The 20,763-nt window shown below is 38.3% G+C and overlaps 1 protein-coding gene across 6 annotated transcripts in view; it reads right to left on the bottom strand.

Annotated features, from left to right (window-relative positions):
* The window catches only part of TAOK3 (TAO kinase 3), a 233,799-nt gene that overhangs the window by 103,972 nt on the left and 109,064 nt on the right, over window positions 1–20,763 (bottom strand). For all 6 annotated transcript variants that reach the window (XM_074296609.1, XM_074296628.1, XM_074296646.1 and 3 more), the window contains 5 exons: window positions 9,721–9,792; window positions 9,163–9,264; window positions 5,095–5,140; window positions 2,763–2,859; window positions 1,214–1,327 (listed from right to left, as the gene is read on the bottom strand). In XM_074296609.1, coding sequence (XP_074152710.1) covers window positions 1,214–1,327; window positions 2,763–2,859; window positions 5,095–5,140; window positions 9,163–9,264; window positions 9,721–9,792 — 431 coding nt within the window. The remainder of the gene's footprint in view (window positions 1–1,213; window positions 1,328–2,762; window positions 2,860–5,094; window positions 5,141–9,162; window positions 9,265–9,720; window positions 9,793–20,763) is intronic.

The following is a 20,763-nucleotide window of genomic DNA, read 5'->3' as shown; positions in this document are numbered from 1 at the left end:
TCTCAATCTCTTTCTCTGTTTCCCTGTCTCTGTCTCTTTCTGTCTTTCAATTTCTGTCTGACTCTGTCTCTCTCGTGGTGTCTCTCTCGCTCTATATCTCTCATTCTGTCTCTCACTCCCTCTCTCTTTGTCTACACACACACCCACACAGTTGTATGACTTACTTTGCATACATTTTCTCTTATCACTTTCTTAAGTCTAAACAACCAACAAAACAATAAATCAAAGTCTTGTTTGTAGTATTTGCTGACTTCTGAGGTGCAACTGCTCACATTGAAAATATTAACCATTGTCTCTTGTGAGACAGCTAGAAGCGGCCCTGGATGTAGGGAACTTCCAGATGGGGAATCCCCAGCCACCAATGCACCTGCTCTCTGGCTGCCGAGACATACAGAGAAATTAAGTGACTTGCCCAGAGTCAGAGCGGACTGCAGAGATGTCTGTCTCTCCCCTACACATAAATGACAAACTCATGGCGCCAGACCAAGGAGTACCCACTATCAACCATCATGAACCTCATGAGTAAGACACGGCGCATGTCTCCATCATTTACGTGCTCCCTCCCGTTCTCCATGGATGGTCAGACCTTTGCCCTGTAGGAGTTTGGTGATTAATTCATTTTATCCAGAGTCTGGTGCAGCATGAGCCACAGGGGAAGCTCACTGGTGATAACATAAGCAGAAAATGCAAATGACTCAGTTCCTCATTAGATAAGTACTTTTTCTATTCAATTCTTTTCCAAGATGAAGTCAAGTTTCAATCTATAAGTGATGGAGACCAGGGCATGGGCCAGGAGACCAAGCGACTTGGGATTAGGAGGAAGAAAAATCATCTCAGAATGGAATCTTGGAGCCCTTCAATGAGCAGTTAACATCTGTACTTGTTGGCTGAGCAGAGAAGGCTAAAGAACCTCCTTGTAGGTGCCCGGGAGTCTTTGACTCAAAAGTAAACATCAAAAGAAACCCCAAAGGAAACCCCAAGTCTAGGTGTGGTCCCTTGGTGGAGCGCTCTGATCACCTTACATAAAGCAGCACGGACCTAGCTCAAAGGATTAGAAACAAGTAGGCCGTCCTCACTACTCTGGCATGGGACCCCCACTTTTACTGGGATCACCCCTGACCTTTAAGCAAAATTCCCAACAGTCCCAGCTTTTAAAAATGGAGTCTGTTCCACTCACTGATGGGGTTCACGGGGTTTGCCAGTGCTGCCTTACCAGTAAGGTGTTCCCACAAAGGAGTTGGCAGGAGATGCTATCGAGGCGGACCCAAAATCAGCCAGCTTCACCTGACCTGGCTCTGTTAGGAGAATGTTTCCAGCTTTAATATCCCTGGAGGAAAAGATATGAGGATAGACAGAGGAGAGAAAAAAAATTCTACTTTATCCATTTTGATTAAGGAATAGGTCAGAATATGCAATTAATAAGACAACAAAGTTGATTAAATCTTTCTCGGATAACCAGAAGAGGAGTTAGTAATTACTGCTAGCTGTCAGGGAGCCCAATTCCTGGGGGTATTTAAGGGGTCCTAGTAATTACTTAAAGGGACAGTTTCCTTTAAGGAGAAGAAATTCGAGGAGGCACAGATGGAAGGGAGAGTTAAGAAAAGCACGGCTCATTTGCTAAACTAGGGATGCTTTGTTTTCTTTTTAATATAGAAGTCGACCTGGCTGAGTGCCTTGGGTAGGGAAAATTTATGCCATTTGTAGCAATAGTTTTTTTCTCTTCTTCTTTTTCTTTTTCCCAATGTCATTGACCTTTTAGAGTAAAAACCATTATGTCTTCCTATTTACTACCTACCTACTTCCTCACCTGGAAACATTTCATTTCTCTCTTGTCCAAGCTCCTTTATCTCCCTCTTTAACAGTAATTGTAGCTCTAAGGCAATTATATAGAAGGTGCTATTAGAAATAATACCACACAGTAAAGAAAAAACCCTCAAAGAGCAAAATTAACCTGTGTCAAGGTAAAGACATCGTCTCCTGTTGTATTCAACAAAGTAGCTAAACTCAAGGTTGTTCAAGCATAGGGTGGGGAGGCAGGATGGAGAAAAGGGAAAGGAAATAAAGAAATGTTAAAAAAATAATTGTTCATTTTCTCTTAAGTGGGTCAAGAATGGGCCCTAAATCTGAGAATCTTGGGATTGGGAGCTGAAAGGTTCCTTAGGGAGCATCCAGTCCACCTCCTTCATTGGACGCTGAGTGACGGATACTTTATTCTCTATAAGGCATTTAGTGAGGTATTTTGGACAAGGATGGAGTTTTCACTGAAATAATAGAATCTCTGATGGAAAGGCACTCAGAGCCATCTAGGCCAACTTGTACCAGATAAAGGACACAGAAGGAGAAGGGATGGACAGGAGGTCACGTGATACAACGGAGAGATGGCTAACACGGAAGGGATTCTGAAGTGTCTGGGGAATGGTCAGAGCTTAGCTGGGAACATCTAAGGTTGGTTCGGGGCCCTTCCATGGGGAATCCCGCAAGACTGGCTCCTTGAGGGTGGTCTCTTTGATCCTCGGTGCAGGGCTCAGTGAGCCCACAGTAAGGAACTTAATTGGTGCTTCCTGACTGACTGACAAACTCTCAGGAATCCCCGGTCTACAGGAGAGAGCGAGTTTCTGGAACTTGGAGGAGCAAGGCGGCCAGAGCCAAGCCCCCTGTGGCAGGAGGCAGCAGCCCTCCACAGGGTCCGCCTCCAGGCATGTGAGTGAAAGAGGCTCCTTTAGTGTGCTGTCAAGGAAGAGTAATAGAGCATCCCTCCTTACCTATGAATCAACAGATGAGAATGCAGGTAGGCCAGGCCCTGCAAGGCACCATGGGCGATGGCAGCAATCTCTACTTCCTGAAGCGGTTTCTTATGGACTAAAGAGGAAAAAGCAGTCAGCAGTGGCTTCTGTGAGCTCCCCAGACATCTCGCTGGATGGCACACAACCTGGAATGGGAGCATGTCCCAGGGACCTCAGGGGCCACTGATCTCCACCCATCACTGTGGATGGGAAGGAGGGAGGGCGAGGGCGTCAGGTGGGCCCGCCAGGTCTCTCAGTAACTGAGGGGGGGTTTGGGGGCCAGAGCTTCTGGCTTCCGAGATGCCCCCTCAGAAGGCTATCAAAAGGCTATAAAAGCCTTAGCTTAAAAAGACCATGGTCTCCCACTTATCCATTGTGCTTGTCTTGTGTCACGGACCCCCCTGAGCTATGGAGAAAGGACAGTCACCCAGATGGCTAAATCCAACAGGCCAGAGTTATGCTGCACTAGTCCCTGCTGACATTTTGCCTGCCTGGAGGGTTTTTTGGTCACATTATCTTCCCTTGCTCTAAAACCATCTATAATTATTTGTTCTAACTACAGGTTTTCATTATTTGTGCGCTCAGCCAGCCAGCAGTTTCTATTCAGCTATCAAGGAGGATATAAAGGGGAAGGAAAAAAAAAAGAAGTTGAGAAGTTGAATGTTTTTTGCTTTTTTTTTTTTAAGTACAAATTAGACTCTCTCCAGGTGCTTGAGAAATTTCCAAAAGCCTTTGGCACATCACGGCTTGAGGAAGAGAACAGCAGGAAAGGTGGGCACTGCTGCAGAGTACTCTGGAAATGGACTTGCCCATTCAAGTCCAACTTCCTGAGTCTCTCAGGACTCAGGGCCCTTGAGAGGGCTGAGCAGACCTAATTTTGTGCTGCTAATATCATGTATCACGCCCAGGTGTTTGAAAAAGCAGACTTGGACCACAAACAGCCAAAGGAGGGACACGGCAGCTCAGACTCTGAGGGGACCCCAAGGTCAGCTTGTCCAATGTGCACCTAAAACGTGCAATCTTCCTTGACAGGTGGGCATCTGGATGTTAACTGAGACCTCCAGGGAGGGAAAGTCTGTTATAACTTAGGGATGGCCCGTTCTACTTTGAGAATAGCCCTGTCAGCAAACTTCTTCCTTGTATACAGATGACATCTTTCTGTAATGTCAACTCACTGTTCTTCTTTTTTCTATGGCCATCATGTCTAGTTTGGCCAGAAACTCTGAGCCCTTCCCCTCTTAAATTGAGTCTTTTGCAAAAGGCAAAGTAGGCTATCTTTTGCCTCACTTCTTACACCGAATGGGTTATCTCAGACCAGCTGAGGCCTGGGAAAAGCCTTGGTTTAAAAAGACCACGGTCTCCCACTGCATCCCTAGTTGTCCTGACCTGTGTCTTGCCATTGGACTCAAGGCCACTGGAGGAGAGAATGAGGGTGATGACTTTGACCAGTCCTGCCTCCATTAAATGCAATTCACTTGAAAGTCAAGATATCATCCTCCTAAGGTCATTGCTCCCCTTCAAGAATGAAGGACAAGCAACAACTACAATCTGGGGCCAAAAAGAATCAAGGGAACCCTTCTATAGGACGGTCTTTCAAATGCTTAAAGATGGTCAGGTAGGACCTCATGTGGTTATATATCATGGAGTCTTTAAAGTCTAATGATTTATTTTTTTTATTCTTATGCTGTTCAGATTAAATGGTTTACAAGAAGGATTTCTGTCCCTTAGAGAAGAATTTTTTGGGGGGAGAGTGGGTAAAATTGGAGACTAAATTTCTTTAAATGCTATCATCATTTCTAAACTTTTATCCAGTTTTACTTGATTCAGAGTCTGTAGATTACTTGACAAAGTAGTTGCTCTTCATCTCAGATCAAGATGTTGATCTGAGAACAAGCGCTCAGAATTGATACAAGACCATATTAAGTATACTGGAGAATAACTGAAGCCAACTCCCAAGTCTTCTCTGGGTCAGAGATCCCTAGTTCTCTTAACGGATCCTCGTCTGGCTCAGGCTTTTTGTCCCTTGTCCTTTCTCTGGACAAGCCCCAGTGTGGTCACGTATTCTGTAGTGACAGTGCTTCAAACTGCTCCCCAATGCTTTTAGGGAGAATGATACCAACAAGAGACGGGCGCTGTGCTATAAAGTTTGCCAATCACTTTGGTGTACAGAGCATTCCCACCTGCAGTCCTACAGCCAAGGACGTCACCATTTTTTTTCCCCTTTAGAAGCGTATTCCTTACAAAATGCCAAAGGGCAAAAAATATTCTAGTCAGATTATCACAAAGCAAGAAATAATGTTTTGGGTCTTACCTTCTAGTAAGTCAGAAGCTGATCCTAAACAGTATTCCATCACCAACTGTAACAGAATAAAGTAATTAGAAGAAGCCAGATTTTTCCCCCCCCCTGAGGCTGAGGTTAAGTGACTTGCCCAGGGTCACACAGCTAGGAGGTGTTAAGTGTCCGAGAGCAGATTTGAACTCGGGTCTTCCTGAATTCAGGGCTGGTGCTCTATCCACTGCGCCACCCAGCTGCCCCTAAGAAGCCAGATTAATTAGAGTCCAGGTCCCCAGTTAGGGGATATGTGTGTGTGTGTGTGTGCACGTGCACATGTGTTGAAAACTAAAGTGAGACTAAAGGCTCAGAATGTGATGGGAGAGAAGAAAAAGCAAGAAAGTAATAATGACAGATTGTGTTTCTATTTAACATTAAGTTCTAAAAGCTAATTGTTTAATTAGATATAGATTTTGTCCAATTTAAAAAAAACAAAAACAAAAACAAGAATCTTTGGTAAAGTAGCTAAGAATAACAGTGTTTAGGAATATTGGTTCTGAATAATACTTGATCATCAATCATAAAATGAATAAGCACTTATTACACACTGGACATTTAGCTAAGTAATGGTGGGAACAAGAGTAGGGATAGGGCTTGGGCCTAGGGAATTTGTGGATGAGGAAACTCCCTCTAAATCAGTGGTCCTCACACTTTTTAAATAGGGGCCAGTTCACTGTCCCTCAGACTGTGGGAGGGCCGGACTAGAGTAAAAACAAAAACTCAAACTCTGTCTCTGCCCCTCAGCCCATTTGCCATAACCCTGCGGCAGCATAACCTTCCTCAGCAGGCCGCATCTGGCCCAAGGGCTGTAGTTTGAGAACCCCTGCTCTAAACAATGCAGGTTGGCACCTTCTCTGCAGCTTAAAGGTCTTAAAAGAACTGTCAGGGCACTGAGAGGTTAATTGAGCTACCAAAGGCCACACAGCCAATAAGAGTCAGAGGCAGGGTTCAAATCCAGATCTTCCCATCAATGAAGCTATGCGGCCTGTTTCAGAATGCCAATCAAAGGCGAAATCCTGAGCGTGGGACTTCCTGGTTCTCAGGCCTGGTTTTTGTCCCTGTGCAGTGATATGTCTCACGAGGATATAAAGGAAAAACAAAGACAGCACTCATCTTCCAGGAGCTGGCCAATTAGTGTATTAACTCTATCTCTTACTACTTAGTTGGAGTTATAATAATAGAAGGCACCTTAATCATAGCAGCAGCAGCTGCAGAAAGTAGATAGTCTGAATGCCCACGAGCATTTCTACTGTTAAATATCGCCATGCTTGGGCTGAGGTGGGCAGAGGAAACAAGATTGTGCAAACTGTAGAATGGCAGATAAGCTATGAGCCAGGAGAAGGTATTCTGGCAGCCATGGAGGTAAATCAAATATATTCCAGAACGGTTAATGACCAATAGTGACATTTTCCTAACTCCCAAACAACAAAAATACTCTAACCAGAATGTAACCTGCCATATCATATCAGCAAGAATTTGTATTTAGATAGCGCTTAAAAAAGCATTACAAAGCATTTCGCCTATCTTATCTTACTTAATCTGGCTATGTAAATTCACAACAGTCCACATTTATGTAGCTGCTTAAGATTGACAAAATGCTTTTATGGATTATCTCATTGGACATCCCACGGTATGGCTTATTATTATTATTATTATTATTATTATTATTATTATTATTATTATTATTATTATTATTCCCATTTGACAGATGAGAAAACTGAGGCTCCGGACAGGCCAATATCAGAAATGAGGATTAAACTTTACTGAATTCAAGTCAGGAGTGCTTTCTCTTATGTATGCTGAGCTGCTTCTGCAATTTCCAAGGATTTTCAGCATGGATGTAAAGGACCTCAAACATTTACTAACTGTGTGATCCTGGGGAAATTTACTTCCCAATTATTTCCCCAAACAAAACAAAAGGCATAGTCCTTATCTTCAAGGAATTTATATTCTTAAGGGTAAAAAGATTCTGACTGGGGACCTGGGAAGCTTTCCTATGAGTACAGAGGAAAACTATTTCAGCTGTAGCATAAGAGTTTTTCTAATCTGGTTGCCTAAAGGGTTAAAAAAAAAAAAAAAGAACAAATTGCTTTCTTGGTTTTTCCATATTTGAAATTATTGAGGTTGCTACTAATAATAAAAATAATAACCATATTCATATATAACTCAAATAATATCTCATAATCATATATAACTTTAAAATTTACAAAGCACTTTTCTCAAAACTCTACAAGAGAGGTATTTTACAAGATGGTATTTTATTTCCACTTTCTAGATAAGGACACTGAGGTTTCTACGAGGTTTATATAGGACTACATAGTGCCAGAGCTGGGATTTTCATCCTAGAGCTCTTTACCGAGTCCAAGCTCAGTGTTCTTTCACTATTCCAAGCTACCTGATCCCAGTTTATGAAGAATTGGTTCCTCAAACCCAAGCTCATCTATGCTATCTGAAGGGAGATCTTGGGAACAACTGCCTGCCGACATTTCATTCTGAATATCAAGTGTGAGATCACTGAAGCAAAGAATGCTTAGGAAGACCAACTAGAAAAAAAAAAAGACACTCAATTATATACAAAGAGCCTTGGGATGTGGGGTCTTGCAAAGGAAGTTTCATCATCATTAAAAAGTATTTTTTAAGCACCCAGGTGTTATGCTAAGTGCCATATCTGTGAATCACAGAATCTCAGTTGGAAGGAACTTGGCAGGGCTAATTTAGTCCAAGCTGCACTTAAGACAGGAATCCCTTCCATAATCCTCTTGTCTTGAAGACCTCCACTTATGGGAAGCCCATCCTCCTCCTGGGAGCAAACTATTATTGATGGTTTTCATGGGTGGATAAGAAGGTTTTCTTGACATCAAGATTTTTTTCTCCCAATATTGCTCAGTCTTCTGGGTCAAGAAGAACAAGTCTAATCATAATCTATTTCCATGATGTGAAACTCAAAGTGAAAGGGTCCTTGAAGACTACACATTAACTTAGAAAACCACACATGAACATTATTGTATTTGTATTTACTTTTGTTAAGTATTTCCTGATTATATTTAAGTCTGGTTGGGGGGGCAAGCAGGTATTTGATAATTCTGCTCTACTAACAATCATCTTAGACAATTATAGCACCTGCCCAGCAGAGCCTCCCTCTGACCAAAATATCCTCCAGTACTTTCATCTGATCCTCAGTGGTCATAGTCTCCAGTCTACTCCAACCCTCCCCCCTTTGCCATCTGGACATAGAATGATTTGTTAATGTCTTGAGTTCAAATCCTTTCTAACTAGAGCACGATAGAGAGAGAAGATCGCCTCTCTTATTCTGGACACTAGATTTCTAGATGACACCCATTTGGTAAATACAGAAATGGCAAATGAAAGAGTGAACAAAGGGAAGTATTTAATAAATTCTGATTATAAAAATTCTGACGAAATGGAAGCAAAAAGCTATTTGTTTCAACTTAGGTCCTCATCTGTACCTTTCTTTAAAATATCCCAGTGGATCTACCATCTTTTCTCCCTAGTTATTTAGAGAAGACGTTTCTCTAGTCATTTCCCCAATGCTAGCAGCTCCCCTTGAGATTACCCCTCATTTACAACATATATACCTAGCACAAAGAACATAGTAAGAGCGAAATAAATATTTGTTGACTATTATTGAGTGAAGGATATTTAATCTCACACAGTGCAACCCATACAATATTTTTTTCTGTGGCTAACATATATAAACGACAAAAATAACGGAGGATAACAATATTGCTCAGTCATATCAGTCATGTCTGATTTTTTATGACTCCATTTGGGGTTTCTTGGGTGAAATAATGGACTGGTTTGCCATTTCCTTCTTCAGCTCATTTGACAGATGAGGAAACTGAGGCAAACAGGGGTAAGTGACTTACTCAGGGTCACACAGCTAGTACATGTCTGAGGCTGCATTTGAATTTATACAGATAACTCTTCCAGACTCCAGGCTCAGAACTCTATTCACTGTGTCACCTAGCTGCCCCTGAAGGGTAGTAATAGGGCAGGGCAAATAAGTAGCAGTTACCTCTAACTTACCCAGGCAGTATGTTCTTTCAAGTAGCAGCCTTTATATTCAATGGTGTTGGGGTGCTTCAACTGACGTAAAAATTTGACTTCCTTAAGAATATCCTGCCATTTCTGCGGTGAACCAGACAAGAAAGAATTTTAGTTTAAGTAGAAAAGTATTTTAATTTCAAATGTTCAAATCTACAGCACTATATTCAATATTTAAAATATCTCTATAGCACATATGCTAAACAGCGACTTAGGACATTGCAAAAACCATGAATATGTTATATGAACTTTTATTATTACTTTAATTCAAATATGCAAATGCAATCTCTCATGCAACATATGATAATAGAGCCATTCGACTAACCCTGATACTATCTGCATTGCCTCTGACTTAATTAAATCCACTTCAAAACAGACTGGAGTGAGCTAGACCAATGGGCATACTTGTCACAGCCTTGTGTGGAAAGAAAAAAGACGTGTTAAAGGAGTGTCTGAAGAACTCATTTCCACTGTTACAGGAAATCCCCCGTAACTTGCTTGATTTAGACCCGTTTAAATACAGAGTTGCCTTGATCTTACCTCATTGGTTTGTTTTCCAGTGTAAGACATTTTCTTAATTGCCACCACTTCATTGGTGTGGGAATTTGTGGCCTACGTGAAGGGGAGAGAAGGGAAATGAGAATTAGCAGGAGAGGAGGCAGGTGAGATGAAATATTTAAATTAAAGTTTTCTCTTCAAACTCCAGATCAGAGAACTGAGAGATTCCATCTTTGAACATTCCTACATTTCAAATCTTTGGACAAATTAAGACATGTCTTTTCTTTTCCTTTCTTTCCCTCCCTTTTTTCTTTTTTTTTTTCTCTTCTTCTCTCTCTGTTTCTCTTTCTGTCTCTGTCTCCCTCTCCCTTTGATGTATCAAGACCCAGTATAGCTACATTCACGGTTCTGAGGTAAAGGATCCAACACAATGCAACTGACACACATTGAGACTAACCGATTTTGGAGAAGTTGTTTGATCATCTTTTCAAATATGATTGGCTTAGCAGGGAAATAGTAGAGAGAATGTTAATACATTTTAATGAATTAAATCAATTTACTTGGGAGACATTTAAGTAAAGATTCACTCTGCCTTCCTATGCCTGCCCAAAACAAGCAAAATGACCATACAAGAGCATTTTCAGAGGCACAAAGAAAATGGCGCATCTGTATACAGCATGGCTCCCAGGTTCAAGTTCTCTTAAAGAGAAGCCGCTGAGCCATCAGGCCCACACAGGTCATGGGCTCTTCATAGGGACACGAAGCTGGAGGGCCTGTCAGAAGTGCCTGCCATGTGTCAGGCCCTGTGCTAAGCATGGGGACATAAAGAAAGGCAAAAGTTAGTCCATGTTTAAGGAAGAAATGACCTGCAAACAACCAAGTACAGCAAACTGCCTTCACGATAAACTGGGGACGGTCTCGGAGGAAAGACGCCAGGATTACGGGGGACAGGGAAAGACTTCTTGCAAACGGTGAGATGTCAGCAGCGACCTGAAGACAGCCAGGGAAGTGAGGAATCAGAATTCCAGCCTGGAAGATGGGCAGTGGGAACGGCCAGAGCTGGGATCTTGTCTAAGAGAGCTGGAGACACTGGCTGCAGAGTATGTGTGTGAGACCGGGAAGCCTCAAATGTGAGAGCTTTTCAGGGCTGACAGCACTGGATGCAGGCCTACAAAGATCACCTTCTGGGCTTAGTGGGGAGAGACCCGAGTGAGGCAGACCCACCAATAGTTACTGCAGTGATCCAGCATGAGGCTCGGAGGGCCCACACAGGCTAACAGCGGTGTCAGAGGAGAAAAGAGACACTATTCACAAAAGCAGAACAGAGAGGATCCTTTCCTCCCACTTTGCAGTGCTGCCCATCTGCTGGCAAGAGATCAGACATGCAGAAGGAGACCTAGGCTGTGAGGGGACGGGGAGGCCGGCGGCACTTTTTAACAACAGGGAAATTAGGAGATGGAGGTTTGGGGTAAATCCAATGGGGTCAGTTTGGCACAAATGTTTATGATGACTGTGGAACATCATGTACGAGATGCTCAACAGGCAGTTGGAGACACGAGACTGGAAATCAGCAGCTACCCAGGTAGATCTGAGAATCCTCATCTGTGGGGGATAACTGAAGTAATGGGAGCCAAAGAAATGACCAAGTAAAGTGGTATAGAGACTGGGGAGGAGAGGGCTTAGGAAATATCCACATGTCCTTGGAGGAAATGCGGCAAAGGAGACCAAGAAGGGGCAGTAATGGAGAAGGAGAACCAAGAGGTAATTGACTCCCATTTTCCTCATTTCTTAATTACTGGGTTTACCTAACTTGGTTCATCTAAGTTAAATACCTTGTCCTGGGTCATACAGCTTGTAAGATTCGAACTCAAATCTTGATTCCAAGTCCAATTCTCTAAACACTATTCCACCTAGTCACCACTTACTTAGTAAGGCACTCCAGGGATCTGATTCTTTAATAACAAAACATCACACACAAAAAATAATCTTTTTATTATCAATTACTAAAAAGAAAAAAAAAGTCCCTTTAAAACTGTGCTTACATAAAGAGTAATAAGGAAAAGCATGGGGTAACCCAAGAGTAATATTAATGGAGGAGAGAGAGGACAAATCTGCATTGTAAATATATGGAATATACAAATGGTAGAGAAAACTAGAAATCTATTAAACAGAGATAGAGAAAAACTTAGGGAAGTTTCAGACTTTATGTGGAATCTTGGCTGCTAAGCTTGAAATAGTATGGCTAAAAAAGGAAAACCACATTTCCACTCAAATGTAATTAAACCATAGTATTATCTAATGGCTTCTTAAGGGTTATTTATAATCAATGTTGATTTGCAGTCAGAAAAGTAGAAAGAAAAGTAAAGAAAACTCAACCCATTGATGAACTTTAACATATCCAAACCAAGAATAATATTTACAAAGTAGTGGTTAATTGAACTTGACAAGTTCACCTGCCCACAAAACCATCCAGTTTACTGAGACTGTCAGAAAATCACTTGGACATGTAGGGAGAAAGGGAAGGGGTGACAAATAAAATTCTGGAAATAGCACTGGAAAATCAATTTCTTGTGGGTCTGTCTCTAGCCCTACAGAATTTCTAGTTTATAAGGTATACTTAAGAATTAAGTTTACCCTTTGTTTAGTCAATTTAAATAAAAAATTAATTTTTGTTAGAGAGAGAAATACTTTCAATGGCTTTCCATCAACCCAATCTAAACACATGGAACTCCTCAAACATTCCAATAAAAGATCTGAATTCAGCTTGAATCTGGAAACGGAGCTCCATGTTGAATTCCATCCTGAAAGACTAGCTTTGGTAGTTCCAAGCCAGAGAGGGAATGGAATAAGAGAACCATATTAAAAAGTTCTATCGTTAAGATTTCTAAACAAAATTTGTGCAAGCTTTGGATCACACATTTTAATCTAATTCTAAAAATTGTTACCATGCTCCAAATATGGGTTAAACAGTGTCCTGGGTGGAGATTTTGGGCCTTACATGATGAAGTGAATTAATTTTATTGCTACACCAGGGAGGAAGAGAAGGTCAGAAGAACAAAGATTTAAAGCACTGTTGTCAAATTCAAATAGAAACAGGGCCATTGAATCAAATATAAGGGTCCCTGTAGGCCACAATCTGACTTGGAAAGCCATATAAGTTTAGATATTTTTTTTTCTTTATCTATACATAAGCATTTTCTGCCTCATTTTGTACTTAGCCTTAATTACTGAATGGGTCTGACCTCAGTGAAAGTGAGGCCTTTAAAGACTTTAGCTCAAAAAGGCCAGGGGCTCCCCCTTCATGCAGGGCCATGTTCAGCCATCTGATCTCTCTCTGGCCACTGGACCAGAAGGCTGAGAGGGAGAAAGTGGGGCCGCTGACCTCGCTTCAATCCAGTTCACTGGCACATCATGGCGTCCCCTCCTTGATGTCACGGATCTCTTCAAGAGTGAAGGACATAAGAAGACATTGACATTAAAATCTGCCGGGAATTGCATTTGAGTTGATTCAGGCCCTTGGGCTGCATGGGGTCTGCAGGCTGTTCAGAGCCTTTTAAGGGATTTTGAGGGACCACTGAGTCCCAACCCCTCATTTACACGTAAGAGAACAGGCTGAGTGACATCAAGTGATGTGCCAAGGGACACACATCTACTAAGTGTCTGAAGCAGGATCCGAACTCAGCTTCTGAGTCTGGCACCATATTAAATAATTTCAATCTCATCTAACAGACTATTTCAAGACTATAAAATATGACTGAATAACTCAACTGGCCAATAGGAACAGGCACTAATACAAGTAAAAGATTATTATGTTATAGTCTATCACACCGCATTATATTATTTATATCTTCCCAGTCTACCCTTGCCTTTGTTAAGACTCCACTTTATAGGTTTAATAGCTAATTTTATAGTGTTTGAACACTAGTAAGTATCAGAAAATCACACACACATAGCTTAAGTGTATATGCATAGTGAAGGAATTTTTTGAATAAGGGAAGCAGGGGATGCTAGCCACTGGGTGGCGGAGGGAGAGGGAGTAGATTGGGAAAAGGCCATTTGTTGACTTCCATCATTTCTTATGACTCAATTAGATTCCACATCCACATACCGCAATTTGTTTATCCATTCCCCACCAGATTAATATCTATTCATAACTGCTACAATACTATATATATACATAACTGCTATACAATACAATAAATGTATTTTTACACACAAGGATCTTTTCCATCTTCCTCTGATGATTTGGGACTATCTGTGTAATAGTGGTTTTGTTGAGTTAAAGTATAAATGGTTTAGTGACTTTTTAGCCATAGGTTGAAACTGCTAACCAGAATGGTTAGACCAATTCACAACTCTATCAACAATGCACAAGTGGGCCGATTTTCCTCTGGCCCCTCTAATTGCGTTATTTTTCTCTTTTGTCATCTTTGCCTATATCATGAGTCATACGTGGAGCCTGAGCTATGCTTTGAAGGAAATGAAAGATCCTGAGAGCTGGAAATGAGGCGAGAAAGCCTTTCAAGTTTGGGTTTTGGGCAAATGTGCCAAAGAAAGAGATAGAATGTTAAGTATGAGAAAAAAGCAAGTAGTTGATTAGAATGTAGAATATATGAGCAGGGAGTGACTTGTGATCACTCTGGAAAGACAGTTTACAACCAAATAGCGAAACATTTCAAATGATAGAAAAGTTTATGTTTTATCCTGAAAGTAAGAAGGAATCACTGAATTTTAATTTTTTTATTATTATAACATTTTATTTACAAAACATATGCATAGGTAATTTTTCAACACTGACCCTTGTAAAATCTTCTGTTCCAATTTTCCCCCTCCTCCTTACCTCCTTCCCTAGATGGCAGGAAGTCCAATACATGTTAAATATGTTAAAAGTATATGTTAAATACAATATATGTATACATATTTATACAGTTATTTTGCTGTACGAGAAAGATTGGATCTAGAAAGAAGGTTAAAAAAACCTGAGAGGGAAAGCAAAAATTCAAGCAAACAATAACAGAAAGAGTAGAAATGTTATGTTGTGTGCATTCATTTCCCATAGTTCTCTCTCTGGGTATAGCTGGTTCTCTTCATTATTGAACAATTGGAACTGGTTTAGATCATCTCATTGTTGAAGAGGGCTACATCCATCAGAATTGATCAATACAAGATTATACAAAATCTTCTTGTTGCCATGTATATTAATCTCCTGCTCCTGCTCATTTCACTCAGCATCAGTTCATGTAAGTCTCTCTAGGCCTTTCTGAAATCATCTTGCGGGTCTGAATTTTAATTTTTTAAAATTATTTTTATCTTCCCCCTCTCCCGTTGAAAACAATAGAAAACCCTTGAAATAAAGACACAGTCAAACAAAGCAAACTCTCTCTTTGTCCATGTCCAAAAACGTCATTTTGAATTCTGAATCTATTACCTCTCTGCCAGGAGATGGTACCCTTCATCACCAGTTCTCTGGAATTATGATAATATTATATGATTATAGTATAACAGTGATTAGTTTCAAGAGGCTTTCAAAATAGTTTTCTTTATAATGTCATGTATAATTTTTTTTCTTTTAACTCATCATACTTTGTTTTGAATCAGTTAATAGAGACTGATAGAGGTCTCAGTTACATTAATTTGCATTTCTGTAAATATTAGTGATGTGGAAATTAATTTCCACATGGTTATTGATGGCTTGGATTTCCTTATTTGAAAACTTCATATTCCTTGACCATCTATAGAAAATAATGCTTTATCTTATAAATTTGAATTTCTTGATTTCAGAGAGGTCTGGAGAGACTTACATGAACTGATGCTAAGTGAAATGAGCAGAATCAGGAGATCATTGTACAAGGCAACAACAAAATTATACAATGATCAATTCTGATGTACATGGCTCTTTTCAACAATGAGATGATTCAGGCCAGTTCCAATGATCTTATGATGAAGAGAGCCATCTACATCCAGAGAGAGGACTGTGGGAACTGAGGGTGGATCACAACATAATATTTTTACTCTTTCTGTTATTGTATGCATTTTATTTTCTTTATCATATTTTCCCTTTTTCATTTTTTTTATGCAGCAAGATAATTATATAAATATGCTTGAATATATTGGATTTAACATATATATTTTACAATGTTTAATATATTGGATTACTTGGCATCTAGGGGATGGGATAGGAGGAAGCGGGTAGAAAATTGGAATACAAGGTTTTGCAAGGGTTAATGTTGAAAATGTATTCATGTATGTATGTATATGTATATATATATATACATATATATATATATATATACACACACACACACACACACACACACATATATATATATATACACACACACACACACACACATATATATATATATATACACACACACACACATATATATATATATATATATACACACACACACACACATATATATATATATATATACACACACACACACACACATATATATATATATATATATATATATATATATATATATATATATATATATATATTTCCCCCCTGAGGCAATTGGGATTAAGTGACTTGCCCAGGGTCACACAGCTAGGAAGTGTTAAGTGTCTGAGGCAGATTTGAACTCAGGTCCTCCTGATTCCAGGGCCAGTGTTCTATCCACTATACTACCTAGCTACTATGCACATGTTTTGAAAATAAAAAACTTTAACAAATAAAAAACAATGTGAATTTTTCTATATCTTAGACAAGTGATGTTTACCAGGAAAACAAATTTAAATTTTTTTTTCTTTTTAATTTTCTAATCCCTCTCAAATGTTTCTTTTCCAATTTTAGCTACACTACTTTTGCTTGAGCAAAAACTTTTAAGTGTCATACAATCAATATTGTCCATTTTATCTCATGTGATCTTCTCAGTTCCTTGTTCAATTGTGAAATCTACCCTTCCCCATAGTTCAGAAAGGTATTTCTTCCTTGCTCCTGTAATTTGCTTATGATCACCTTTCATGTCTGGGTCATCGTATACCTTTGAAATTTACTGTGCTATAGGGTGTGAGGTGTTTGTAATTTCTGCCAGAGTACTTTCCAGTTTTCCCAGTGAGGGTTGTTGTTTTTTTGAGTGATTCCCTTCCCCAATAACTGGGGCCTTGCATTCATCAAACACTATGCTACTGTGTTTGTTTGCTTTTGTATCAACCTTTCTTTTTTAACTAATACCAGCAGTTTTGATGATTAATATTTCTATTTCTGTAAATATTTCTATTTTGGCTGAGTGTTTTGGAGTTGAATTTATATAATTTTTGGTTGTGTTTTAGTAAATAGCCCCCCAAATATTGTATTTTCTTAGTTATTTTGAATAGAATTTTGCTTTTTAATCTCTTCCTTCTGGGTTTAGATTGTGAGTTCCTTGTGGATAGAGACTGTGTTTTACCTCTTTATCTATTGCTAATGCTAAAATAGTATCTGGCACATAGTAGGACGGTAAATGTTTATTGACCTTTTTTTTTAAATTCCCTTAACAATATTTTACTTTTCCAATTACATGTAAAGATAGTTTTCAGCATTCATTTTTGTTCCAATTTTTGTCTCCCTCCTTTTTTCATCTCCTCCCTCCCTAAAAAAGCCAGTGATTTGAAATAGATTATACATATACAATTTTCCATTCAGTTTCAATTAATTTTTAGTTGACTAAGGCTCTGTAGATAATTATAGCATCTGTAAAAAGTATTTTTTTCTTCTCTCTGGCTATATTTACTCCCTTGATTTCTCTTTCTACTCTTATTATTATAGCAAGAATTTCCAGCTCTAAATTAAATAATAGCGAGGATAAGGAGAATCTTTATTTTACCTCTGATTTTACTGGAAAGGACTCTAAATTTTTTCTACAACATGTGCTATTTGATCTTTGTTTCAGATAGATGTTATTGAATATGTTAAGGAAAAAATAATTTATTCCTATGTTTTCTAACATACACACACAAAAAAAAATAAGTGTTGGATTTTGTTAAAAGTTAATTTAGCATCTACTGACATAAATGAGATTTTATTATTAACATTGCTAATTTTTAAAATATTCATAATTTCCTTTATATTGGGCCAAGTCTACATTCCAGATACAAATCTGCATGTAAAATCATTTTAATATATTCTAACATTTATTAAAAAGTTTTATGTCAATCTCCATCAGGGAAATTAGCCACTAGTTTTATTTCTGCTTTGTCTCTTTCTGGATTAGGTATTAATATTATATTTCTATCATAGAAAGAAACTGGAAAAGTTCTCTTCTCCTCCCCTTCTGCGTTTATTCAAACACTTTACACAGTGCTAGTATTAACTGTTCTTAGAAGGGAAATCACTTGAAAATACATCTCATCCTGGAGATTTTATTTGTGACTTAATTTATGGCCTTTCAATTTCCTTTTCAAATATTGGGCTTTTAAACTAATTTTTTTTCCTGCTAATATGATTGTTTTATAGTATGACAAATATTTATCCATTTCACCTAAGTTATAAGTGTCAGCATAACATTAGGCAAAATATTTTCTGGTAATTACTTTACTGTGACAATTATTGGAATTATCCTTTTACATTTTTGATATTAAAAATTGGTCTTCCTCTCTTTTTTGAATGAGATTAGCTGTTTATTTATTTTATTTTTCAATTAAAAAGTTCCATATTTTATTTATTAATTCAATGCAATTTTTTTTTGGCTTTTATTTTTTAAATCTCTGATTTCCTAATGTTTTATTTTGTTTAGTTGGATTTTTGGATTTATTTTTAGTCAACATTTTCTACTGTATGTGTAATTCATTGACTTATTCTTTCTTTTTTTGTTGTTGTTGATGAGTTCTAGAGATGCAAATTTTTTTTCCTAATGACTGTGTTAGTTGTATTCCATAGTTCTGGTATACTGTTTCATTATTATCATTTTTTGATGAAATTTTCTATTATTTTTGTAATTTATTCTTTGATCCACCAGTCCCTAAGGTTAAATTATTTAGGCTCTAATAGATTGTTAATCTTTCCTCAAAGGACTTGTATTGAACACATTTTTTATTGCTAATGATCAATAAATCATAGGTTGAATATTTCTGTTTTTTGAATTATTGGTGAGGTTTTTAAGTTCAAGTACATGAATGGCTGAGAAGCATTCTGTTCTCATTTAGTAATTGTCATTTATCTATCTTCTCTTATTTTTTCTAAAGTTTTGTTTAGATCCTTGAATTCTTTCTGATTTATGCTTTGATTACATATTTTTTTCAGGTCTGAAAGAAGTACATTAAGGTTCTCTAGTATTATAGTCTTTTAATATCTACTTTCCCCTATCATCTGATTAACTTTTAAGTGTTTCATGTATAGTTATTACACATTGATATTGATTTATTACTTATGGTGACTTTAAGTGTAATGTAGTTTCTCTGAAATGTAATTTTATCATTTGTATATTTACTATAGCTGCATTTGAAATTATGATTGCTACCTATGTTTTTTGAGTTCAGATAAAGCAAAATAGATATTGCTTAAGTCTTTCACTTTAATTCTATGTAAATTTTTATGTTTCAAATATTTTTAATAAGCAGAATATTATCGAATTGCCCTGCTCCTACTTCCAGAATTTTACTTTTTCTTTCAATTCCCTCTCATACTCCTCACTGCAGGATATTTAACCCATAAGTATTCTGTTATCTAATCCTGCCCTCCCTCATAACCCACTATTTTCTGATTTCTTCCATTCTTCAGAGTTTAATATATTTTTATCCTGCAGTATCTCTCTGTATAAAATTATATTCAAATTTCCTTATTAGTCCATTACAGGTGAAAGTGAGGTTCATGGAATGCTCATTCTCCTCTACTTCTACCATCTCTATTATGTGAGATAATGATTTTCTTTGCTTTTCTTTTTTTTTTTTTTGGTCTTCTTTTTCTCTATAATATAAGTCCTAACTTTCCATTTCCAATTTCTTCTAAGGTTATCAAAACAGAGAAGCTAGCCAGCATTTAGAAAGCCTGTTAAGATTCACAATGTAAAAGTATTACACATCTCATTTGAACTTCACAGCAACCTTACTGAAATAGAGGCTGTTATTGTGGTCATTTTACAGGTGAAGAAACTGAGGTAAACAGGGTGAAGTGACTTGTCCAGGATCACACAGTTAATGAGTGTCTGAGATAAAATTTGAATTCAAGTCCTCCAGACTTCAGGTCCATCACAAAGGGGGAAAAAAGGTAAGAAGCTTAAGGAGATGACCGGCTTAAGTGAAGTTTGAAGTAAGAACAAAGATGTGAAAAACTAAAACCAATTCAATATCCAAATCACCAAGTAATTGCATTGGGACAATAAAAGAATACTTATTTGCATTCTTATTTTCATTATGTGGGTGAATGAGGGTATTCTGAGTTCAATAAAGTAGCCCCACAAACCTATACCTTTATAGTCTTATAGGAGTAGATCCAAGATGAATACACTAATCCGTAGGCCTGTTTTCTTTCATCCCAGATACAATAATGACTCATCTTTTAATCCTGTATTAACTTCTCAATTTACTTATATAAACCCAAACCCATGGAAATGTTCCATGGAATTATTTTCATAGTTTATGAAGAAAGTTTATCCCTCAAATATGGCAAAACATTTTCAGAAAGTTTACTCTGATTGGCCAATATCTGCTTCTATTCAAAACTAGCCATTTATTTTTTCGAGATTTTACACATCTACTCTCATCTGAATGATGCTCCAGGAGCCGGGCCAGACTGCTGATCAGTCTAAGTAGGTTTCTTGGCATCTGCCTTTGCCAAGTAGTCAGGATGTGACTAAAGAGTCAAGGAGCAGGATTGTAGTATTGACATGTTAATGCTTCAATTGCCATATTCAGGTCATTATATAGTCTATCCAGATGGCTGGAATCCATAAGCAGTCCATAAGAAATGCTATAAAACATCACATCTTCTGGCCTAAATCTAATTTTCTGTGCATTGATGGCATCTTCCAGGACACGGCGATGTAAGGTGCCAAGTTTGCTGTAGGATTCATTGGTGATGTAGAAAGGGATGTGTCACAGATATCAGCGAAGAGCAAAAGTATATCTTTGAGAATCTCCCTGAGTATATTCTTTTGAATC

The sequence above is a fragment of the Sminthopsis crassicaudata genome, chromosome 1 (assembly GCF_048593235.1).
Source record: "Sminthopsis crassicaudata isolate SCR6 chromosome 1, ASM4859323v1, whole genome shotgun sequence".
In the NCBI taxonomy this organism is placed as follows: domain Eukaryota; kingdom Metazoa; phylum Chordata; class Mammalia; order Dasyuromorphia; family Dasyuridae; genus Sminthopsis; species Sminthopsis crassicaudata.
The sequence above is the reverse complement of the archived record's forward strand: the minus strand, read 5'-3'. Positions and strand labels throughout refer to the sequence as shown.